General features: G+C 39.7%; 1 protein-coding gene across 5 annotated transcripts in view; it reads left to right on the plus strand.

The window, feature by feature from the left end:
- The window catches only part of CCDC102B (coiled-coil domain containing 102B), a 148,234-nt gene that overhangs the window by 27,289 nt on the left and 94,373 nt on the right, over positions 1-26,572 (plus strand). For 3 of the 5 annotated variants that reach the window (XM_070421545.1, XM_070421543.1, XM_070421547.1), the window contains exons 2-5: positions 5,013-5,050; positions 6,259-6,880; positions 10,241-10,458; positions 16,036-16,144. In XM_070421545.1, the coding sequence (XP_070277646.1) occupies positions 6,275-6,880; positions 10,241-10,458; positions 16,036-16,144 (933 nt within the window). In that variant the 5' untranslated portion in view covers positions 5,013-5,050; positions 6,259-6,274. The remainder of the gene's footprint in view (positions 1-5,012; positions 5,051-6,258; positions 6,881-10,240; positions 10,459-16,035; positions 16,145-26,572) is intronic. The other 2 variants (XM_070421544.1, XM_070421546.1) reach the window with 1 other exon arrangement.

The following is a 26,572-nucleotide window of genomic DNA, read 5'->3' on the forward strand; positions in this document are numbered from 1 at the left end:
AATTCCAAGGTGGCATATTAGTAACTTATGTAGCACTGAGGAAAACTGTCCCCTTGCCTGAGAGACAGCCTGGGCCAGTCAATCTGCAGGCGTTTTTCTATCTAACAGTCACAAGAACTGAGTGAGATGTATGACATATCTGTCTCCTTTCACAAATGAGGGTATGAGGCAGTTTATGAATTTGTCCAAGGACATCTATTTAGGAAGTGACAGAGTCAGAACTTGAACCAATAGAGCCTGGAGCCCAGTTTCCTACGTATTAAAATCCTCTTTAGTGAGAAATAATATGTTTAGTAATATTATCTATACATCATATGCCCATAAAATTTTATTTATTTGGTTCTGTACTGCATTCAAATATCTGTGGTAGTAATCATGGAAGCCTGATTGTATGAACACTTTTAATAGCTTTATTAAGGTGTAATTGATACAAAATACTGAACATATTTAATGTATACAATTTGATGAGTTGGGACATGTACATGCACCATGAAAACAGAACCCTAATCAAGGTAATAAACACACCCATCACCTCCTAGAGTTTTCTTATGCCCATACTTTTTATGGTGAAAACAATGCAAAAATAAGAATAAAAGACCAAAAGGTGAATAGCATTAAAGTATTTTTTCTTTTTTTTAAAGTATTTTTTCATACATCAAAGGCATTGTGCTACAACCACTGACAAATACGTTTACAGTCATCTGAAATAAAACATGAGTGTGCACACATATGTGTAGGAAAAACAAATGATTTAATAAAGACATAGGATGATTAAACATCTCCATTTATGCTTGCTTAAGAAATGCTTTAGAGCAGGAAATACTATTCAAGTTCAAGGACTGAATGATTAAACCCACCTCAGTCTTATTTAGTCAGATGTGAAAAATACATAGTTAATTGGTAGGCAAGATCTCAATGTACCAGAATCCAATTATAGAGTCTTCAAAAATATGAGTAAAGGAAAAGTTAATGAGACATTTTTAAAGGCATTACAATTTCAAGGTACTGATTTATTTTGAAAAATGGCAAGGTTAAGTTTAATTTTAATATGCTAAAATCAATTTGCTGTCTTCATTTTAGAATTTCAACTAAAAGGAATAATTCCTTATGTATATAAGAATATATATGTGAATATATATTATATATATTATTTGGTGTACTTTTAATTAAAATTTTCTTTTGTTCTCTTTTATTTTAATACTAGAGGCCTGGTGCACAAAATTTGTGCAAGGGTAGGGTCCCTAGGCCTGGCTGTTGATCAGGGCTGATCTGTGGGGTGACTGGTGGTGCAATTGGGGGGCTCTGCTGGCACCTGTCTTGGCTGGCCTGGCACCACCCACTTGCTGGCCCCACCCCCCCCGCTGTGGCTGCCAGTCGGGGCCTGGGGCCTGGGAGCAGCTCCTGTGTTGAGCGTCTTCCCCCTGGTGGTCAGCGTGCATCATAGCAACCGGTCATTCTGCCATTCAGTCTATTTGCATTTTAGGCTTTTATTACATAGGACTAGAGCAGTGACGGCGAAACAATGACACGTGTGTCAGAGGTGACACACGAACTCATTTTTTTGGTTGATTATTTTTGGTAAATGGCATTTAAATATATAAAATAAATATCAAAAATATAAATCTTTGTTTTACTATGGTTGCAAATATCAAAAAATTTCTATATGTGACACGGCACCAGAGTTAAGTTAGGGTTTTTCAAAATGTTGACACGCCGAGCTCAAAAGGTTCGCCATCACTGGACTAGAGGCTCAGTGCATGAATTCATGCACCAGTGGGTTCCCTCCACCTGGCCTGCCGTATCAGGCTCTCCAACATCCCCTGAGGGGTCCTGGATTATGAGAAGGTGCAGGCCAGGCAGAGGGACCCCACTAGTGCATGATCGGGGCCGGGGAGGGACACGGGAGGTTGGCCAGCCAGGGAGGGACCACAGGAGGGCTCCAGGGCATGTCTGACCCATCTTGCTCAGTCCCAATCGGCCGGACCCCAGCAGCAAGCTAACCTACCAGTTGGAGCGTCTGCCCCCTGGTGGTCAGTGTATGTCACAGTGAGTGGTTGAGTGGTCTTAGCATATCATGCTTTGATTGGTTGAACAGATGACTGGATGACCGGACATTTAGCATATTAGGCTTTTATTATATAGGATTGGTCTTGGATTACTAATTGTCAAAGAAATTTGGTCAGTTATATGCTCAATGCCCTCTGAATTATAGTAAATGAAGGGAACAATGCTTCAAATCAGCATTAATTAAAATAAGCTTGGACATCTACTATTCCTAACAAAAATAATTGCAACCATGAATCCATACTATTGTAATAAGTATTATAGTAAGTGAATTGGTTTGATACCTCTACAGAACACTTGTTAAAAATGTATGTTTTTCTACAACTGAAAGTGATATATACATTTAATATTATATACTCCTTATTTTAGTAAATAGAGACTTTTTTAATTTTGTTGATATAATGTATCCCCTCAGTTGATCAAATGAATGTTTCAGAAAGAGACAGTTTATTATCTATCTATACTAATAAAAGGGTAATATGCTAATTAGACCAGGAGACCTTCCGAACATCCTTTCGGACAATGCCATGGTGGCAGGGCCGAGGCAGAAGTGGTTAGAGGTGATCAGGCCAGGAGGGGAGGGCAGTTGGGGGTGAGCAGGCTGGAAAGCAGAGTGGTTAGAGGTGATCAGGAAGGCAGGCAGGTAAGTGGTTAGAAGCCAGCAGTTCCGGATTGTGAGAGGGATGTCCGACCAGCAGTTGGACATTTCTTGAGGGGTCCCAGTTTGGAGAGAGTGCAGGCCAGGCTGAGGGACACTCCCAGCATGCACAAATTTCATGCACCAGCCACTAGTAGCTATATGAGTGACCAGATTATTATGACCACCTGACGTTTGTAGGCAAATTAGCTATAATTTCATGCTGAAGTTGCTAGAGGGCCAGACCATTATAAATAGGGAAGCAGGTTGTTTACCATGACAGTAGGAGTGATTTTTTTCTGAAGATATGGGTAAACAATGCGATTTAACAGCCTTTGAACATGGGATATATTTGAATTTGAGTGGCCAGATTATTATGACCACCCCATCAGTACTTCGTTGAGCCACCTTTTGACTTCAATACTGCGGCAATTCTTCTTGGCATTGACTCAATGAGATGTTGAAAGGTGATGCAAGGAATCTGACACCATGCCTGAAGAATAGCACTGTCCAGTTCTGTGAGATTTGATGGTTATGGAACCAGCTGCCTGATGGCTCTTTTGACTTCATCCCACAAATGCTCAATTGGGTTGAGATCTGGTGATTGTGGGGGCCACCTAAGCAAGGTAAAGTCTCCCTTATGTTCTTGAAGCCACTCCTGCACAATATGAGCACCATGGCATGGCACATTGTCTTGTTGGAAGAAGCCATCTCCATTGGGATACACCATCAACATGATAGGATGAACTTGATCAGCAACGATACTTAGGTATGTTGTGTTATGCAGACGTTGTTTCACGTGATTAAAGGGCCCAAATCATGCCAGGAAAACATGCCCCAAATGATAAAACTGCCCCCACCAGCTTGAAGGGTTGTACTCATGAATGTGCATGCTTTCATGCTCTTTCCACCAAATTCTCACTCTGCCATCTGCAGGATGCAACTGGAAATGTGATTCATTGGACCACATGACTTTTTTCCAATGCTCGACTGTCCAATCCTTGTGTTCCTGTGCAAATTGGAGACATTTTATCTTGGTAACTGCAGAGAGCAAAGGTGTTCTAACAGGCCTTCAGCTTCCATATCCCATACAATGCAGTGTATGGCTAATTTGCCTACAAACATCAGGTGGTCATAATAATCTGACCACTCAGTATATATATATATATATATATATATATATATATATATATACACAGTGGGGCCTTGACTTATGAGTTTAATTCGTTCCGAGACCAAGCTCATTAAGGAGCTTGTTAAGGAGCTCGTTAACTCAAATTACTCTGTCAACTCAATGCAAAAAATCAGCCGAGAGACAGCTGGTATCTCAAAAAACTCATTAGTCGGGACACTTGTAAGCCAAGGCCCCACTGTATATATATATACACTAGAGGCCCGGTGCACAAAAGTTTTGCACTCGGGGGGAGGTCCCTCAGCCCGGCCTGTGCCCTCTTGCTGTCTGGGACCCCTTGGGGGATGTCCACCTGCTGGCTTAGGCCCACTCCCCAGGCGATTGAGCCTAAGCTGGCAATCAGACATACCTCTGGCAACCCGGGGGTCCTAGGGGATGTCCACTTGCCAGCGGGGAGCAGGCCTAAGCTGCAATCGGACATCCTTAGCGCTGCTGAGGCTCCCATCACCACCACTATGCTGGCAGCCATCAGCCTGCTTGTGGCTGAGCAGAGCTCCCCCTGTCGGAGCGCACTGACCACCAGGGGGCAGCTCCTGCATTGAGCGTCAGTGTGTGTCAAAGTGACCAGTCATTCCCAGTTGTTCTGCTGTTAGGGTCAATTTGCATATTACCCTTTTATTATATAGGATAGAGGCCTGGTGCACGGGTGGGGACTGGCTGGTTTGCCCTGAAGGGTGTCCCAGATCAGAGTGGGGGTCCTGCTGGGGTGCCTGGCCAGCCTGGGTGTGGGGCTGAGGGCTGTTTTCAGGCTGGCCACACCCCCTTCAGGGTGGGGGTCCCCACTGGGGTGCCTGTGAGGGGCTGAGGGCTGTTTACCGGCTGGCTAAGCCCCCCAGCGGGGACCCTCACCCCATGGGAGTGTGGCCAGCCTGGGTGAGGCGCTGATCGCTGTTTGCAGGCTGGCCACATCCCCTTCAGGGTGGGGGTCTCCACTGGGGTGCCTGGACAGCCTGGGTGAGGGGCTGATGGCTGTTTACAGAATTGCCACACCCCCTTCAGTGTGGGGGTCCTTACTACTGTGTCTGGCCAGACTGGGTGAGGGGCTGAGGGCCATTTTCAGGCTGGCCACGCCCCCCAGTGACCTAAGCTCCTAACCTCCCCTTGTTTTCTTTTTTTCAGCACCTCCTTGAGGGGAGGCCAGGGCGGGCTGGAAGCAGGTATCTGGGATTTATTTATCTTCTATAATTGAAACTTTGTAGACTTGAGCGGACACAGGACTGGCCAGGGCAGGTGGGAAGTTTGGCTTCCTCCATCACCGGGGGCAACCCAAGCCTCCTGCTCGCTCCAGCTCTGTGGCCGCCACCATCTTAGTTGTGTTAATTTGCATACTTGCTCCTGATTGGCTGGTGGGGTGGCTTGTGGGTGTAGCAGAGTGGCAGAGTGTTGGTTAATTTGCATGTTTCTCTTTTATTAGTGTGTGTGTGTGTGTGTGTGTGTATATATATATATATATATATATATATATATATATATTCCACATTCAAAGGCTGTTAAATCGCGTTGTTTAACCATATCTTCAGAAAAAAATCACTTATACTGTTGTGGTCAACAACCTGCCTCCCTATTTATAATGGTCTGGCCCTCTAGCAACTTCAGCATGAAATTATAGCTAATTTGCCTACAAATGTCAGGTGGTCATAATAATCTGGCCAGTCAGTGTAAAAGCAAATGGAAAACTGAGAGAAATTAATTTCTTGTACGTAAATTATATGCACCAGCAAATCTTCTTTGATAATAAAAATAGGCAATCTTATACAAACACACAGCTTTACTAACTTGTAGATTAACCTCCATATTTTAAGCATTTATTTTAAAATTTTCGAACTGCTATATCCTCAGTATAGCAATATTGCTGTATTGAATAAATAATGGATCTGCATAATTGATACGAAGTGTTTGAATTTACAAATTAATTTGCTTTTTGCTATTTTATATAGAAAGCTCTTTTTGATTTTGTGAGAAAGCTTTGAAAGTGCTAAAACTCTGTTTAGTTTATCTCTGCTTTAATTATTAGCAGGGGGAAAGGGGACCATCGAATAGTAAATGGACAATATGTGTTACACTATTACATGCATAGCATTAGATTTGTTAAAATGAATTACTCATGTCATATGCTGTCCACAATTGTATCTTCATATTTTTATTTGTATTTGTTTGGTAAAATTCAATATAAGCAATTCCTGTTTCTTTCAGGGTAATTACAAATGCATAAATTTCTCTATATTTTAGTTATGCTTAAAAGAAAATATTCAATATTGAAAAGATGCATTATTTTTTTTCCAAAAATTTTAAATTAAGTTTTGCTTTTGTAACTGCAAGGGAATTTCAAGTTAATTATGTGGGTTTTTTGTATGTCTTTTCTTAGATCTGAAAAGATAAACATGAATTTAGAATCCATTTATCGGTTAATTGAGGAAACACAAATCTTTGGGATGCAGCAGTCAGCAGTTAAACCACCTCCCGACATGGGAGCACCTGCCTCGGTCCCCAGGGACACCTGTAATTCTTGTTGGCCACTTAATGGGCTACAGTCTCATGCTGCCCACAGCTTCTGTGCTCACGCGTGCAACACCAATGAATGGGATATTTGTGAAGAGCTGCGCCTGCGGGAACTGGAAGAAGTCAAGGCCAGAGCTGCTCAGATGGAGAAGACCATGCGGTGGTGGTCAGACTGCACAGCCAACTGGAGGGAAAAGTGGAGTAAAGTTCGAGCTGAGAGGAACAGTGCCAGGGAGGAAGGAAGACAACTCAGAATGAAATTAGAGATGACAGTGAAAGAATTGAGTGCACTGAAAAAGAAGCAAAGTCCGCCACATCAAAAGGAGACCTTGGAAGCTAGAGTTGCCCTGAACCAGACGCGTCCTAGTTTCATAGATATGTCCTATGTACAAAGGGATCAATTTCAAACTGGCTTGCAAATGTGTGAGTCTATCAGAGAGTGTCTGGTGAAAACAGAATTTCCCACAAAGGAGAACAGAAATACTATGGTAAGCAAATAAAGACGGTAATCCAGAGTCTACGGACATATTAGAATGCCTTAGACAGTGATGGGAGGAAGGGGAAATCACAGATCCAGGGGGGACTATATTTGTTTTCCATAACTCAGTGCTGCACACTGGGTGACTTCAGTGACAGAAAGTTCTAGAGGCCAGAAGTCTGAGATCTGAGTTGGTTTCTTGTGAGGCCTCTCTCCTTGGCTTATAGATGGCCTTCTTTTCCCTGTACCTCTACATCGTCTTTTCTCTGTACGTGTCTGTATCCAAGGTTCCTCTTCCTATAGGCGTGCCGTCATTAGGTCCACCCTAATCACCTCCTTTTAAAATAATCACCTCTTTAAAGACCCTGGCCCCAAATACAGTCACATTCTCAGGTACTATGGGTTAGGACTTCGGCATATGAATCTGAGGGGATACATTCAGACTATAATAGTGATCATACAATTTTTTTTTTTAGCAAAAATCTATTCAACGTTGTTGTTTTTTTATGTGAAAAGGAAATATTTAGAGAGACTTCTCTCCATTTAATCTTGCTATGTTAATAATATTATAAATTATTTATACAGTAGTTTGAACTTTCCCAAGGTTTGGAATTCTGCCCTCACAATTAATTCCTGTAAAATGGGTACCATAGGCCAATACCTTTAGAGAATGTCTCATACCCATTCTTGGAATTTCTTGGTATACTTACACTCTTGAAGTTCCTAAAAATTCTGCTTGAAATATAGTTTTTAAAACCCTTTTTAAAAATCTAGCAGTTCATACCCATATTTATCTATGAACCACTCCTCCCCCACACTTTGTTAAAACTGGAAATTACTATTAGCAACCCATGGAACATATTTCAGGAAACTTTAGGAATTCATGTTATCTCTTTTCATAGAATCAGTTTATCCTATCTAATAAAAGAGTAATATGCCCACAGCCAATAAGGAGGGAATATGCAAATTGATGCAACAAAGATAGCAGCGCTGGCCTGAGCCATAAAGCTGGCAGGAGTGGCTGGGAGGCTTGGCTTCCTTGGTCACCCCAGCTGGCTCCGTGGCTGCCACCCAGACAAAGCCATAGTGGCAGGGCCAAGGCAGAGGTGGTTAGGGGCGATCAGGCCAGGAGGGGAAGGCAGTTGGGGATGAGCAGGCCAGCAGTGGAGTGCAGTTGGGGGCAATCAGGCCAGCTGGGGGGCAGTTGGGGGCAAGCAGGCCAGCAAGGGGGGGCAGTTGGGGGTGAGCAGGCTGACAGGCAGAGTGGTTAGGGATGATCAGGCAGGCAGGCAGGTGAGTGGTTAGGAGCCAGCGGTCCCGGATTGCGAGGGGGATGTCCCAGATTGGAGAGGGTGCAAGCTGAGCTGAGGGACATCCCCCCACTCATGCACAAATTTTGTGCACTGGGCCACTAGTATTATATTTTTTCTATGTAATTCCATTTCTAAAATCATAAAATTGCTCTTCTATAATTCCATCTAAAATTTTAAGCCTTTTCATGATATACGTAAATTATGGTAAATATAAATTTCATTGTAAATGAAAAAGGTTAAAAAATCTAATTAGTTATGCTTATTCAGTCTTCCAGATTTGTTTTAAATATAAATTTTTTAAACTTGATAATCTAAGCTATTAGTCCTGTTGTGTATATCTTTGGAAAAATGTTATATATTCTCAAAATTCAACTCTATTAATGTATGTATTTGAATATAGTGATGGAGACTAGGGAATATAGCTCACTTAAATTGTTCTGAATGTACAAATATTTATTATTACAAGTAATAGACACCACATTTGAGAATGTGAAAGATTCTCTTCACATATGTTTTACTGAGAAATGTTCAATATCTTGGGACTTCATTTGGAATATGTTTGTATCATTAGTACCAAGAACATCATACATAGTAGATCTTTATTAAAAGTTTATTTATTTAGGGAAAAGGATAGTTAAAATTCTTTGTGATGGTAGTGAAATAAGTTGAAGTTTTAATTAGCTGTTTTTATTTCGATCAGTTTTCCTGCTAACTCTAAAGATACTTACGTATGAATGGATTGTCTTACCATGGTATTTTCCAAGGAGAACAACACGTCTTATTTTATTGTTTTTCAAAATGAGACATAATAACCATTAATTGTTGAGAAAATGAAGAGATGAGTCATGCTAGTAACCTAACATTTAAAAATAAATACTGGCTGGTGTGACTCAGTGGTTGAATATCGACCTATGAACCAGGAGGTCATGGTTCGATTCCCGGTCAGGACACAAGCCCAAGTTGCGGGCTCAATTCCTAGAGTGGGGTGTGCAGGAGGCAGCTGATCAATGATTCTTTCTCCCTGCATCTCTGAAATTAATAAAAATATTTTTAAAATAAGTAAATACATAAATACTAAAAATGAAGTGTCATTAATATTTTATTTGAACTTGTCTATTAATCAAGGTTTTATTTGAACTTTTCTTTATCTCATTTTAAACCCACAAATGAGGGCAAATTTAAATTATAGACAGATATCTATAGCATGAGTTTGGCCAAGTTTTGGAATTATGATGTAATATTTTGAGGCAGTGTACTGCTCTGATAAATGATGCTTATGTATATTAAAATGTCCCATTAAACTCTATTTGAGCTTTAGTGACCTAAATAATATTTCAATAAACAAGCCTATTAAAAGATTCAAGAATTTCCTGAAAATTCTTTCTCCTCTGCCCTGCAAAGATGTTAAAAAGTAATCAGCTGGCTTTCCTTTGAAACTCTCAAGTGCCTTGTGACAAAATAAACTTTAAAGAGAAATTCATAAATTCATTAAATAACTCTTTACAGCTGTTCAAGTTCATGCTTGGCTATTTTTAGCTATGATTAGAAAAAGAAAACTCAAACTAAAAGTTAAAGCAGACTTTTTGAGAAATGTATTTGATTATAATAAGGTACAACATAGGAAGAAAGAAAGATGCTTGAAGAAATCAAGTTAATGTTTGGCCATCTAACACTATTAGAGAATGATTAAAAAATGAAAATATACATAACACATAGACTCAGAGAACAGTGTGGTGATAGCCAGAGAGAAAGGGGGTGAGGCGTAAACGGGGGTGGGCAAAGGGGGAGGGGAAGGGGATGGAAAAAGACTTTGCTTTGGGCGATGGGCACATGATGTGGTGTGCAGATGTTTTGTTGAACTGTACACTTGGAACCTGTATGGTTTTGCAAACCAATGTTACCCCAACAAATCCAATTTTAAAAAGTGAAAATATGAGTTTGATCATGAATTATAACATTTATTTCCTTCCAAAAGTATGGAAATACTCTGCATGATTTTCCTACTGAGAGATTTAAAAATTCAACAGTAATAACTGTTTTATGTTTTTTCCTTTTAGGAAGAAGGTTTGATTCTCGACCCATTAAGATTAAATGAGGAGAAACTCCATCTAGACTGCTCTGATTTATTCGAGAACAGTGGTTCCGGAAACTGTGCAATGAGACCTGGGCTACGACAGCCAGTGGGACACCTGCCTTTGGAGGATGGAGTGCCTGAAATTTCCACTCTGCAGGAGCATTTGGATGAGCTCCAAAAAATCCTTAGGAAAGAAAGGGAGTAAGTATGACAATGATCAGTATAATCATCGTCTCCCTTAACCAACTCTGTTTTTCAACTTTCTTAAAATTAAGCAAGCTGGCCATTTGATAATGCCTTTTACCCATGATTAGTCATTATGTTCTAATATTTAAAAGATGAGTTTTCTATGCTACATTCATTTTTTAAAATTTTGAAGAGTGATTTATAATTTATTAGTTTTTATTCTTTCATCATAACCTTGTACTCATCAGCTCTGGTAGATTTACCTTATTAATATTTAAATTATTAATGTATATGGTTAAAATAGCCAGTATATTATCAATACACTAAGTCAATTTGTCTCTTAGATTAATAAAATACAAATTACAATTTTGAGAGGTATTAATCACAGAATAAGATGCCTTACTCGTATACCATTTTTGGTATAGAGGAAAGAGCACTAGAATTGAGGTTCAATGATTTGGGTATTCATCTTGGTTCTGATATATTTTGTTCTTTTATATTTACTTAGCCAGTAGATACTATTTTGTCCTTGGTAAAACTATACATAATGATACTTATATTCCAGTTTTCTATTGTTTAGTAACAGAACTCCCCAAACAACAGTTACTGAAACAATCACCGTGTGTCTATTCATGGATCCGGAGCACACTTTCCTGTGTGTGGCATCAGATGGGAGAGCTCCAGGGCTGGGGGCTGAAGCCATCTGAAGCCTCACTCACTCTGAAATGTGGCTGATCTTAGTTCTCACCTCGGGCCTCGTGGTAACACCTGCAGGTGGCCTGTCTTATCCATATGGCTTCTTGGCTTCTTCACTGCATAGGGCTAGGTTGCAAGTGAACATCTTGCAGTGGTTCTCAACCTTCTGGCCCTTTAAATACAGTTCCTCATGTTGTGACCCAACCATAAAATTATTTTCGTTGCTACTTCATAACTATAATGTTGCTACTGTTATGAATCGTAATGTAAATATCTGATATGCAGGATGGTCTTAGGCGACCCCTGTGAAAGGGTCGTTTGACCGCCAAAGGGGTCGCGACCCACAGGTTGAGAACTGCTGTCTTAGAGGCTCAGTGAGAACTATATAGTGTTTTAATGACCTTGCCTCAAAAGTCACTTAACATCACTTCATCATACTTACTGGTGGAGACAGTCTCACAGGCTGACAAGTTCAAGGAAGAGGAGTTCCCTCAATGGGTGGAGGGCATAAGTCCAGTTATGACAAGAGCGTGTAGGATTCTACCATTGTGGCCGCCATCTTTGGAAAATGCAATTTGCCATTTGCCTTACTCACTGAATTCTTACGGATCAAACACAAATAAAGTCTGGGAAACTGACCACTATTATGAATTACTCCATATGCTTATATTGTTCATATTTGAAGGGAATATTTATAGAATATTTGATGCATGTTAAGATGTGGTTCCCAAATTTAAAAACATTTTCCCATCTCTTTAGTTATAACTCTTTTTTTTTGTTATAACTCTTAATAAGCAAAATTTTAAAAAGCTGGGAAAAATATATGTATATATATATACACATATATGTGAATATATTTATTATATGATGGTTTCAGTTTCCATGGTTTAAATTAATTGAAATATTAATAAATATACACACAAACCTTTCACAAATACTGTACAGTATTTTATCTGTCATTTCTTTTCTATCTATGATAAGTTTCTTATTAGTCCCTCTGATATTTATATTACCACTAACTTCTTTAGATTCTTGGTTTCTACTTCACTACATGAATAGATTGTGATAATACAAGCATCTGTTTATAGAATAAGTATTTATTATTCTACAGTTAACTGTACATTTCTAATAGAGGCAATCAACTTGAGTAGAAAAGTAAATAAAATTGAAGTAATTTTTAGACTGTAGGTCTCCATCAAGTTCTAAACTCTGTGTTTTATTTCTTGAAGGATTTAACTTTCTAGGGGTTATAGACTTCTCTCAAACCCACACACGACGGTACTTCACTGCCATAATGGGAGCATGAAACTGTATTTCCTTGAGGTAAACTTCCTAAGATGCAGCTTTGATGATACCCATGTGTATCTTTACTCTCTCACATGAACATATATATTTGACTTCCTTGGAATAAATGAACTACCTCCATAAAAGTAAATTCTCCAGTTCTCAGCAACTCCAATATAAAAACCCTATACAGGCCAAAGAATAAGGGGGAAGGAGCCCTCAGTATCCAGTTTGCCTTCTCACTCTCCTCTTTACGGAACCCTCCCATGGGTGTTGTGTCTATGAATCATCATTAGCTCGCAATCCACAGGAGGCCACTGCAAAGACTTTTCTCTGTCAGGAGAATGTTTCCCAAGGATATAGCATATACTGCTGCTATAAATCTGTCTAGTATTTTAAATTCCTCCCCCTGGAATATCAGCAAGTGGGTGGCTGGCGTTGAGAAGATGTGAACATGGTTTTTTCTGTGTTCCCAGCTGGTGGGAAAATTCTCCAGACGGGAGCACAGGCATCAGTGGGAGGATTGTGGGAATCATTCCCACCGTTATCACTGACGAGGAACTCCTCCTTGAACACGCTCAATTTCATCACATTATTGTACTCATAGTACTGTTCAGTTTTCTGTGCAATTATCCAGTATCTGAGATTTGCCAAAAGCCTGTGCTTTTGGTGTTGAATTAAGAAAATCATTGCCAAGACCAATTCCAGGAGCTTTTCCCTGTGTTTTCTACCAGGAATTTTATAGCTTTAGGTCTTATATCTAAGTCTTTAATTCATTTGAGTTGATTTTTGTGTACTTTTGCCATTTGTCATTTCCCAGGATCTATTTTGTGCTTAGGTGGTTGTCCACCTAACGAGACAGAGTCCATTTTTCTGAATAGTCTACAAAAAAGGCTAGAAAGTTTCTATCTCGGTCTGTCTGCCAATTAGGGTGCAGACATTTGACCTGGGAGCAGGTATTCAAAGGTAGCTGCCTGTCTTCTTAGCAAAAGCTGATGCTCCAAGGAAGAAAGCACCCGATTCCCTCCTGGTGAGGAGGAAGGCAGTGGTGGTGGCTACATCTTATTTCCCAAGGGGTAGTGGCCTTTGGTCTCCGTTGACACCATCCTGTGTGCCCAGCAGTTGGTACTGAGGTCATGCTGTGCTCTCTGTACTTTACTGGGGGCCTTGGTGGGTGTGGATGAGAAGATTTCAATAGCTGTTTGTTATTTCTCACTTCATGGGATCCCCATTTCCTTCTCTGACTCTCTTAGAGATTCTTTGAACTATTAATATTCTTTTCCTGCTTAAATTGGCTAATCCTATATAATACAAGGCTAATATGCAAATCAACTGAACGGCAGAACGACCAGTCAATATGATGCTCCCCCCACAGGGGAGCGCCACTCACCCAGAAACCCTGAGCCAGCTTACAGCTGGCAAGTGCAGCGGCGGTGGCGAGAACGTCTTCTGCCTCTGCAGCAGTGCTAAGTATGTCCAACTGATGGCTTAGGCCTGCGCCTGCTGTCAGCCGGACATCCCCCGAGGGCTCCTGGACTGCGAAAGAGCGCAGGCTGGGCTGAGGGACCCCCCCCCCCCCACCCGAGTGCACGAATTTTGTGCACCAGGCTTGTAGTATGAATATATATGCTCATCAGGCACACTTAATTGATACCAGGAAAGAGTACTGGCAAGAGGCAGGGAAGGTGACAGGCATGGGGTTTTCCTAGGACCAGTTCGGTGGCATGAGAGTGGATTTTGTTCCTGGAGGCATCACCTCCAGCTTCGGTCTCTGGTCCTCCCGATGTCTCCGAGAGCTTTACAATATTTTTTAAATATCTATTTTCTAATTAAATGAACTATATATGGCTTTGTCTATTTGCTGAAAGGTGCTGACAATGAAAGATACTGAAAGGTATAACTATAAATAGTTGGGAATGCAATCAGGAAATGAAAGTATATGTATAAAATTTTTTATTATTCATTGTTTAATACTTAGCTTAAATTTTGGACTAATAGAAAAGTGGTATCTAAATGTCATTGAAAGTTAATTATTTTTGTCTGGTACAGACATTTGACTTTAATAGGCCTATAAGAAAATACTGATTTGATATTTTACAATAAATTATCACACAGTTTATAAATGATTAATATTTATTTCAAGATATTAATGTTTCAGGAATTTTAATCTCTGAAAAGTATTTTATTTAATCTTTCTGTTTAGATGTCTGAATGTTATGCCCAATTATTATGGGATCATGATAGTTTACAAAGTACCAAAAGGTTGCATAGAAATATAATAGTTTTCCATAAATATTATTTTGGTTTACCTTTAATCTTTTGTATTCTGGAAATTGTATACATTTTAGCAATCTTATTTTTAAAAGTTTATATCATCATATTAAATACTATATTTTTGCTGAGTTCATCTTAATTTAATATTTTTTAAGAATTTGTGCATAAAAATGCAATATTTTTAGTGTAAAATTATATTTTTTTCTTTTCCTTCTTATAGTTCAAGTAGTATGATAGCTTAAACTTAACTATGTGAGTAATCAATTATGAAAATCTTTATAAAATGTAGAGTACATTGATTAGGCCAGAAAATGAAGAATTTAAAGAGCACCCTCTGCTATATAAAGTTAAATATGCAATGTCCTTAATGCTTGCTTGCAGAAATAGTCACAAACCTTTTGATGAGGCTATCCTAAAAATATTAAAGTATCACATTGCCATTCATTTTTATGAATTACCTGTCCTGTCACATCTCTGACTAAATTTTACCTTTTTACACAATAAAAATACAAAATTTTCATGTAAACAAACAATTATTAGTTATTTTTTTTATATACACTGAGGAATAAATACATGATATTTAAGTACAGTAAAACTTCCATATAGACTAATTCAGGCCAGTGGCTGTCCATTAAAGCTGAAAGTCCTTTATGTAATAAAGCAAGTTTTCCAAATATGTATGTTAAAAAACTGACAAATTAGTTAACCTTTTTTCTACTTATGTAGACACGTTTGTGTAATTAAAATTATGCATGAAAAGTTTAATTTTACAGAAAAGTTTTCTATCTGTATTACTGTATGATTTTGAACTTGTAAATTTAAAAATCTAGATTTTCCTCCAATTATCAAGACCAGTTTTTAATTATTCTATTTATGAGTAAAATAATTCTGAAAATTATTTTAAGGAGAAAGTTTATTAATGTATTCATAAATACACAAATACAATTAATATCCTTTAATAAAAATTGTTAATGTTTTATATATACTTATTTCTTTAAACATTTTAAAATTCTGTAGGAAAAAAACATTCCCATGTTATATTCTTATTGCTCCAATAAATTAAAATACAGGAGAAAGCAGACAGAAAGTCAATTATTTCAATACTGGCAAAGCTATATGAAATATATCTAACCAACTGTAAAGCTAATTGACAGAATAATAAATTAGAGTTTATTCAATATTTATAATTTTTTCATAAATTTAAAAAGGTTTCCTGTAATTACTATGGTCACATATAAGGTAAATATAAAAAAAAATAGAAAAAGAGCACATCTAATTTTGAATGCATTACTAAAATTATTTTTAAATTGTAAGCTTGTTTTTCTTTTAATTATTTAGAATGCGCTCATCCCTGGAAAAAGAAGTAGAACGACTGGAGTCAGCTGTGTCTTTGTGGAAACAGAAGTATGAAGAACTGAAAGAATCGACATCCAAAAATAGGAAAGAGGTATGGAGACTTAGGATGTAAAGGAAGAAATGAAACTGAGGGTTCTCTCTGGTCTATGTGTAACCTAGGGGGCCAGAAGCCTCTATAAACAAAGGAAAAAAGGTTAAAAGTGGAATTTCCTCTATAAGAGGAATGTTGGAACTCACATATCACTGGTGGACTGGTCAAACTCAGGTCATAAGAAATCTTGTTCTAAATAACACACACACACACACACACACACACACACTTAGAGAGGGAGGAAGGGAGAGAGAGAGTACACACACACACACACACACACGCACACTCACATATAAACCACATGTCTGCTGACAGCTGTTTGAAGAGCATCTAATTCAGCGATGTAATTATGCCTTAATTAAAAGCACTCTTCATTCGTTGTTAAAAAAGCAATATTCCTCTTTATGAAATTCCCCATGAATATTGTTTCAGGTCTGTTTCCAGCAAGTGGTAAAGTTTAGAGTCATTAACATAAGTTCGCAAATCCACACGATGGGATGTTCAGGAACCTTAGGTGGCAGAATAAGCCTTACTTCTTGTAAGATGCAGGCACCCTGTTGGCCAGAAGGCACGGTAACCTCTGTGCAGAGGTTCAGAAATAAGTCAGCTCTGTCACCCTGAGAACCACTGAGATTAGAAAGGAGGGAGAACTTTTCCTAATATTCTTAACAAATGTTGCCTGCTTGAAAATCATCTACTAGTATAAGGAAAAATAATTTCAGTGAGAACTACAGAAAGTTAATTTGAGAACATTTCTCAGTGAGGTGTAAATTAAATAATTAAAGCTAACCAGCTATTTTTAGATGATTTCTCCCTGATGGATGTATGTTAGATCGCCAGAGTAGCTTTGTTTTTAGCTTAAACTCTGGACACACACACACACACACACACATACATTTATATATGGACACACAGGTAGCTAACTAATCATGATGTCTCTGGGTGTGAACATTGACAGTAAATTAGTTTTATCCAGGAGAAATAGTTTGCCCACAAAAATCATGTTATTCTTAGAGTGTATGTGTATTTGTTCTGTAATATAATGGGCTCTAAATTTAATTGAGAAAGCTAATATTTAAGATAGACTTGGTCTTTAATTTTAAAAGAAACATGCATTTACTGTATGTTGCCACTAGTGGGAAGTGCAGACTTGATAATGTTAGTCTCCTAACTACTTCTTTTTAAACAAGTAACAACATTTATGTAGCAACTGTTTTTGAAAAAAGTCATGATTTTGAGTTGGCTTACAAAGTGATATGTATGTTTTTAAATGCTTAACTTTTTTTCTAATTAAAGATGATATTTTTGGCATCAAGTGGGAAAATGTATATTTGAATTGTTTAACAAAACTTCATAGATGAGAAAAAAAAATAAAACCAATGTAGCATTTTACAGGTAAATTGGGTTTATATTTTGATGCCCAAATTAATACATACGTGACCTTTTTACCAGGTAAAATGAGACAGGGTTGTTGTAACAGAAAACAATAAAAACACCCTCAAAATTGCCTTGGAGACTTCGTTCAACTATTTAAACATTTGGGTGCATGTTTTAGACAGATGAACTATGAATCTGAGCAATGAATGAATGTGACAATGAATGAAAAATGTTTTTATTGTAAATGATAAAAAGTTAATTTAAACAGACATAAAGAAAAAAATTGTTTGAATTATTTATGTGGATATCATTTTTTTAAATTAAATCTTTATTGCTCAGATTATTACAGTTGTTCCTCTTTTTTCTCCCCATAGCTCCTCTCCACCCGGTTCCCACCCCACCCTCTGCCCTTACCCCCTCCCCCCCCCCCACTGTCCTCATCCATAGGTGTACGATTTTTGTCCAGTCTCTTCCTGCACCCCCACACCCCTTTCCCCCCACCCAAGAATAGTCAGTCTGCTCCCTTTCTATGCCCTTGATTCTATTATATTCACTAGTTTATTCTGTTCATCAGATTATTTATTCATTTGATTTTTAGATTCACTTGTTGATAGTGTATTTGTTGTTCATAATTTGTATCTTTACCTTTTTCTTCTTCTTCCTCTTCTTAAAGGATACCTTTCAGCATTTCATATAATACTGGTTTGGTGGTGATGAACTCCTTTAGCTTTTTCTTATCTGTGAAGCTCTTTATCTGACCTTCAATTCTGAATGATAGCTTTGCTGGGTAAAGTAATCTTGGTTGTAGGTTCTTGCTATTCATCACTTTGAATATTTCTTGCCACTCCCTTCTGGCCTGCATAGTTTCTGTTGAGAAATCAGCTGACAGTCGTATGGGTACTCCCTTGTAGGTAACTGAGTTTCTTTCTCTTGCTGCTTTTAAGATTCTCTCTTTGTCTTTTGCTCTTGGCATTTTAATTATGATGTGTCTTGATGTGGTTTTCTTTGGATTCCTTTTGTTTGGGGTTCTCTGCGCTTCCTGGACTTGTAAGTCTATTTCTTTCACCAGGTAGGGGAAGTTTTCTGTCATTATTTCTTCAAATAGGCTTTCAATATCTTGCTCTCTCTCTTCTTCTGGCACCCCCATAATTCGGATGTTGGTACGCTTGAAGTTGTCCCAGAGGTTCCTTACACTATCTTCATGTTTTTGGATTCTTTTTTTTCTTTTTGTTTTTCTGGTTGGGTGTTTTTTGCTTCTTCATATTTCAAATCTTTGACTTGATTCTTGCGATACTCTAGTCTGCTGTTGGAACTCTGTATAATATTGTTTATTTTAGTTAGTGTATGCTTAATTTCTAGTTGGTCCTTTTTCATAACCTCAAGGATCTCACTAGATTTCTTGAGGGTCTCACTAAATTTATTGGCGGTTTCTAGAAAATTCTTGAAAAACCATATAAGTTTGGTTTTGAACTCTACATCCAGTAGTTTGCTTTCCTCCATTTCTGCCATTTGTGACCTGTTTCTTTATCTCTGCATTTTGGCTGCTTCCCTGTGTTGATAGAGTGGCTTTCTATGCTAGGTGTCCTATAAGGCCCAGTGGCTCAGCCTCCCCAATTACCTGAGGTGGACACTCTTGGTGCACCCCTTTGTGGGCTATGTGCACAGTCTTGTTGTAGTTAAGCCTTGATTGTTGTTGGTATCACTGGGAGGAATTGACCTCCAGGCTAATTGGCTGTGAGAATCAGCTGTGTCTGCAGTGGGAGAACTTCTGTGCTGGAGGCACCCTTATGGGGCAAGACTTGCTTCAGTGGGGCTTTGGTGCTCACTGAGTCTGCCCCTTGAGTGTGTCCCTTATGGATCTGAGGAGTTGTAATCTGGATGGTCCCACTCTGACCACTGGGTACACTGGCTTTTGGATCTCTAAGGAGGTGCTAATTTAGTCTCTACCTGAGGCTACCCAGCAGGAGCTATGGAGAGATCTGCAGATTCCTCTTCTTTGTTTGGGGTTTGGAGGTGCTCAGTTGAGGCCCAGCTGTGAAACAATGCAAGCTGCTGTGGGACCTTGGGCCTTCTTTTGGAAGTTCTGGGTCTCTCTGTCCCGGCTGCAGTTTGTTAGGTAATTTTCAGATTGCAAAGGGGCAGGCCTTTCATATGCAAAAGCCTCTGTGCACAGCTTGGGTAGGGCGGGGTCTCAGGGGATCAACAGGGCAGAGCAAGCAGCTATGGTTGCTCCTCAGTCCTGCCCTAAGAGGCCCCACGTCTCAGTGTCCCAGTAATCGCTGCAAGCACCTCTGAGAGAAAGCCGCCCTCGAGTTCTGACCCATGCCAGACAGTCCAGTTTCTCCCTGTGTGAGTCTGGGTCCCCAGAGACTCGCCCAGAACTGGAGTTCAGAGCAGTCAGGAGCTTGAGACTCCCTCCAGATTGAAAAAGACAACCGTGTCCTCAGTTGCCAGCCCTTTCCACATGCGCCTCCATACCTCTGCACTTTACTTCTGCACCTCCTCTGAGCCTCAGTGTGCTTTTCTCTTTCCTTCTAGTTGTAGAATTTCCACTCAGCCAGCCTTCCTGTGATTCTGGATGATGTCTGTTTTGTCTTTTAGTTGTATTTTTGAAGTGGTCGTGTGAGGCAGCAATTTCCGGTGTTTTCCTGTGCTGCCATCTTGGTTTCTCCCTGGGTATTATTATTAAAACTATCCCTTTCCACTTCCTAAAAAGGAATTTGTGCTATTCTTAGGGCCTTTATAAAGAGATGTGGTCTGCACATATATTTAAATTATTTTTGTAAAATATTATACCTTTTTTAAAAACTTTAAAATCGGAATAAATAAAAATATTTAGTCACACATTATTGTTCATATATACTTTGTTTAATCTATAATAATAAAAGTATAATATGCTAATTAGACTGGACAGCTGAATGACCTTCCAGATGTCCTTCCGGACCACCTTCCAGATGAAGCCAGGGCTCTGAGAGCCGAGTTCCTGGCATGAATTTTGTGCACTGGGCCTCTAGTTGTTTTATAAGAGATGATAACAGAACAAGATTTTTATGGTACATTTAGAAATGGCATTTTAAAGTAATTATAATTGTGAAATATTCAAAGTTCTTGTACAGTTGACTTATTATTAAAAATTGTGTCATGATACATCCTTTGTATCATACTTCATATGAATTCTCCTTACTTAACTTCATTTCTCAAAAAATTTTGAAAATATCCTTTGCTTTCACTGTAGCTCTTCATCTACTGTACAAAAACATTTGAATAGAGTGTAATTCTTTTTTAGATGCCTAAACTGTTAGAAGCAACAGCATGCCTGGCTAGGAACTGCTGATGGAAAGATTAATTTTTAAGAGTTGGAAACGGATGTGTTTAATAGACCAAGATTTTTAAAAATGTATTTGAAAGTCTAGTATGCTTCAGAGGGAAGTTATTCTTAAGTCACTGACATGTAGAGAAGAGTAAATATAGGAACTTAATTGTAAAATCTAATAAGTATTTAAAATGCAACTCAGACAATGAGTAGCAGAGATGATTACATTGAAAATGATATTCCCGTGCTGACTTTAATACTTATTTTGCTTTTCCTTTGCAAGTCTGTAAATATTGGTTTGGGATTAGATGATGAGTTCCAAGTGTGCTGAAATGATCATTTATATGAACTCTCATCATCTAGAGAATCAAATGTAAGTGATAATGATACAAATAATTTTTATACCTAGCTCTGATGATAAATGACTGATTCTTTCCATAATGGAAGATATGTCTGTTACCACATGCAGAGAACACTGCTAACATTTAAAAACTGGCGTCAAGCTGAAATGAAATGTAACTTATTAATCTTCTTTGAAAATGTTATGCTTTTACCTGCTTTCTTTTTAAGGATTTCATTGAGAAGTCTTCTGTTTGTGATAATACATTGTTTCTAATAGTTCATAACTTACACAATGCTTTTATAAAATTTTATAGTAAATACTTATTATGGTACTAACAGCTGACATTGAAGCCTTAAATACCTCATGCATCTTTCTGACTTGGGGGAAATAAGGAGGTTAGTATCAGGAATTAGATCTAGCTAAAACTCTACATGGATACCTTCACTTTGAAAAAAAATGATGTCATATGGGAGCTATTATGCAAATGACATGAGGGGGGACAGGAGGAGGTCCTGGAAGATACATGATTCCTCTCTTGCTCCTCCTCCCGTCCCCCTTTCCTTCCTCTTCTCCTTCCCCCTCCTCCTGGTTCTCAGCCCTTCAGACTCCTACTTAATACAGTACCAGCTTTCCTTGTTCTCCAGCTTGCAGACCACAGATCGACAGAACCTGCGACTTCTGGGCTTTGTAACTGCAGGAGCCAGTTCTTATAATAAACCTCAGTCTCCCTCTTAATATGTACAGGGTGTTCCCCCCAAAATGTGTACACACTTTGAAAGAGTATAAAGTCAGTGTTCATTAACATATAGTCCATTTTTAAAATGTAAAAGAACCTACAGAAATGAATAACTTTTTTTGTCAATGTGTTTTCAAACTGATGACCATTCTGGGTCCAGGCACTGCTGATAATGCAAAGCAATGGAATTGCAAACATCAAGACCTATGTAATACTTTCAACAATAAAGATTTTAAAAATAAATTAAATAAATGAATAAATAAATGCAGGAACTAAAAAAGAATCATTTTGTTCAGTATTTGTACACCCTCAATTCATTGACTGTTGCTGGTTTTGCACCGTAAACTTTAAATTTTATGTATTCCCATAAAAAAAGTCCAGTGGCACTTCAGGATACATTTTCTCCATTCAAAGCTTAGTCTGGCTTCACACATTATTTCAAGTCAGTTAACCTGAAAAGGAGTGAAAATTGAGTTATCAGCTGTTAAAGTGTGTATACATTTTTGGGATTATATATATATATATATATATATATATATATATATATATATACACACACATACATACATACATACACTAGAGGCCTGGTGCACGAATTTGTGCACCAGTGGGGTCTCTCAGCCTGGCCTGTGGGATCGGGCCAAAACTGGCTCTCCGACATCCCCTGAGGGGTCCCGGATTGTGAAAGGGTGCAGGCCAGGCCAAGGTACCCCACTGGTGCAGGATTGGGGCTGGGGAAGGACACAGGAGGTTGGCCAGCTGGGGAGGGACCGCGGGAGGGCTCCAGGGCAAGCTAACCTACTGGTCGGAGTGTCTGTCCCATGGTGGTCAGTGCACGTCATAGCGACTGGTTAACCAGTTGACTGTCTGCCCCCTGGTGGTCAGTGCACGTCATAGTGAGCAGTTGAAAAATCTTAGCATGTCATTAGCATATTATGCTTTGATTGGTTGAAAGGCCAACCGGACGACTAGACACTTAGTATATTAGGCTTTTATTATACAGGAGGTCAACCGAACAACTGGTTGACTGGTCACTATGATGTGCACTGACCACCAGGGAACAGATGCTCAATGCACAGGATTGGGCTCCCTCCTGTCTGGATGGGGCCTGCGGGGATTGGGCTCTCTCCTGTCTGGATTGCACCTGTGGGGATTAGGCTGAAACCGGCAATCTAATATCCCCTGAGGGGTCCTGGATTTCGAGAGGGCGTAGACCAGGCTGAGGGACCCCACCAGTGCATGAATCCATGCACTGGGACTCTAGTATATATATATATATCTTATTGATTCTGTTTTTCAGGAGACAGGAGAATCCTGACTAATACCCCAGGTCCACCCTGTTTTTTGTCTAGAAAGTTCACACAGTTCTCTCACCATCTAGCCAGTCACATGGTGCTGTCCACCACAGTTTACACGCCCCTTTAGAAAGAGTCCAAAAAATTCTTCCCTTACTATTTTCCTCAAAGAAATGGGCGAGATTTTTAAAAACATCATGAAACTTGAATGTTTACTGAATGCCTTTTCCAGTGAACGTCAGCTTCATGATAATAGAGCTCACATCTGCTTCATTACCCTCTCTCCACCCAGTGCTGAGCAAATGTGGTTATAACTGGTGGTAACCAGGACTTCTGTCTCTAGCTCTATGTGCCTATATTTTTGAATGGGGGCCATGGCTATCATATGAGGAGAGTAGTGGGAATCCTAGACTTGTCATTTATTAGCTCTGCATCCCTCAGGATTTTAGATTTTCCAGGGCACTGGAGTGAACCTTCACCCCAACATCCTATACATCATGAAAATCTGTAATCTTGTCCTTTGCAAAACCTAAATTAGCTTATCAGGCCAGAGAGTGAGGCTGATGAAACACCACATTAAAATTCTGTAAATGTATAACAACAGTGAAACATGGACACCACTTTGCTGATAGAAGTGCCTTCAAGACCGTTCTAAACAAATATAATTAAGAATAATACAAGCACTAAATTACAGAAGTCAGAATTAATTGAACTAATAGTGGATAATTTATAGACATTGCCAAGGTAACCTTCAGAGCTGAGATGACTTACTTAACTCTAAGGCTATTATAAGAATTATGAAAGAAAATTAGGCTATTCAGAATCCACTTTACTTGTAGAAGCATAAAATGATAAAGAAAAAGGTAGGTTGAAATCAGATGTTTTAATATCTAAGTTAAGCATTACTATTATAGAGTTTAAAGCATAACACAAAGAATTCAGCTGATGTTTAATTAATCTATACAAATTCATAATGTGAGAATAATGAAAAAGCAGGTTAAGAAGAAATTAATGATGAGGTCACGAAATGAGTTTTGCAGTGGCCATGGTTCCACATAGTGGGGAATATTTGGTGTATGAAACATCTTTATTTTATACTAGGGGCCCAGTGTATGAATTTGTGCACCTTGAAAGAAACTGTGGGCCGTGGGCTGTGGTGGGCACAGGGGCGGGTCTCGGCCCATCCTCCACACCTCTGCCCGGCCCCTCCCACCACTGTCCAGATCCAGCAGCCCCGCTCCCACCACCACCACTGCCCCGCTCCCACCACCACCACTGCCATGCACTGCCGGTGCGAAGTGATTGGGACCCGCACCAGCAGCAGGTGTGAGTGGTGGCTCCAGCGCCAGCTGTGGGTGCGAGTGGGGCTGGCGCCGGCAGCAGGTGTAAGCAGGGTTGTTGCCAGGAGTGGGTGCAAGCGGCAGCTGCTGGCCCCAATCACCCCTCAGGAGCAGGGGAAGGTGGAGAAACCCTGAGGGGTGATCGGGGCCAGTAGCTTCCTCTTGCACCCACTGATGGCGCCGAGCAATCAGGGCCGGCGCTGGGTGCCGGCAGCAGGTGTGAACTGTGGCTCTAATGCCAGCAGTGGGTGTGAGCACCCAGCAGGACCGTGGTGCATGGGAGCAAAGAATTTTCAGTAACCACCAGAGGTTTGCCCTGATGACAACAACTGGCGCCCCGCCTTTGTCTGGTGCCCTGCTCACCTGCTCCACCCTCCCGCCACGGCCATAGCCCACCATGTTCTGTGCTCTGCTGCCTGCTGACAATGCCTGCCATGTTCTGCGCACACCCCCTGTTGGTCAGTGCACATCATAGTGACTGGTTGTTCAGTCTGCCTTTTGGTCTATTTGAATATACGAGTTTTATTATATAGTTGACAGTACATTTTCTAGTAATGCATGTCTCATAATACAAAGATTCTATTTTGTTCTATAAGAAATCCTTCCACAGAGATATTTGGTTAAGACCATTTTGGAGATAAGGATCCTTCTTTTCATAAATAGCATTAGTTTTTTAGTCTTCTGTTCTTTTTCCTGCAGGTTCAGTTTTTGTGTTGAAAAGATGATTGGGCAAGGCCTTTTACTATTTTTCTTTACTTTTCCTTAAGAGAATAGCCATCTCAACGCTGCCACAGACTGACACCATAAATATCCTATATAATAAAGAGGTAATATGCAAATTGACCACCATGCCCTCGCACAAGGATGGCTGCCCCCATGTGGTCACAAGATGGCCACTCCCATGTCATCACAAGATGGCCACCACAAGATGGCCAGCAGGAGAGAGCAGTTGTGGGCAATTAGGCCAGCAGGGGAGGGCAATTGGGGGCAACCAGGCTGGCAGGGGAGGGCAGTTGGGGGTGACTGGGCCAGCAGGGGAGGGCAGTTGGGGGCGACCAGGCTGGCAGGGGAGGGCAGTTGGGGGTGACTGGGCCAGCAGGGGAGGGCAGATGGGGGCAATCGGGCCAGCAGGGGAGCAGTTAGGCATTGATCGGGCTGGCAGGGGAGTGGTTAGGGGGTGATCAGGCTGGCAGGCAGAAGTGGTTAGGGGCAATCAGGCAGGCAGGCAGGCGAGCAATTGGAAGCCAACAGTCCTGGATTGTGAGAGGGATGTCCGACTGCCGGTTTAGGCCCAATCCCTGTACCAGCAGTTGGACATCCCCCAAGGGGTCCCAGATTGAAGAGGGTGCAGGCTGGGCTGAGGGACACCCCCCCAGTGCATAAATTTTGTGCACCAGGCCTCTAGTTGATTATATACTCTTGTGTGAAGAAATCAGATTTAAAACAGGAATGTATAGTATACCATTTAAAAATGATCTATGATATAAAAATTCTGTAGTGATAAATTTAAAATTATCCATTTTTAATATGTATTACATATCATCTTTTACTCTATAAACATCCCCTTTATTTTTTAAAAATATAAATTTAAAGACAAAGTCTCTAGGGTTAAGAGTTTATAAATTTGGGGGTTTGGAGCTGGCATATTTTGGGGGGAGTTCTATATATTTCTAATGAATTTTTTAGCTTTATTGAGGTATAATTTATATGCAAAAAATTGCACACACTTAAAGTATAAATGTTGATGACTTTGTATATATACATACATCTATGATACCATCACCACAACCAAGGTACTAAACATATACATCACCTCCAAAAATTTCCTTGTATTTTTGTGTTTGCGTGTGCGTGCATGCATGCATGTGTGTGTGTTTGTGTGTGTGTGCGTGTTGTGGTAAGACATTTACCATGAGGTCTATTCTTTTAACATCTTTTGTGGTGCACAATACCATATTGTTAACTATACATACTATGTTGTATAATAGATTTCCAGAACTTATTCATTTTGCATAAGAGAGATG

This window comes from Myotis yumanensis, unplaced genomic scaffold (genome assembly GCF_028538775.1).
Source record: "Myotis yumanensis isolate MYYU_CA2020_CCGP unplaced genomic scaffold, mMyoYum1.0.hap1 SCAF_7, whole genome shotgun sequence".
Taxonomy (NCBI): Eukaryota; Metazoa; Chordata; class Mammalia; order Chiroptera; family Vespertilionidae; genus Myotis; species Myotis yumanensis.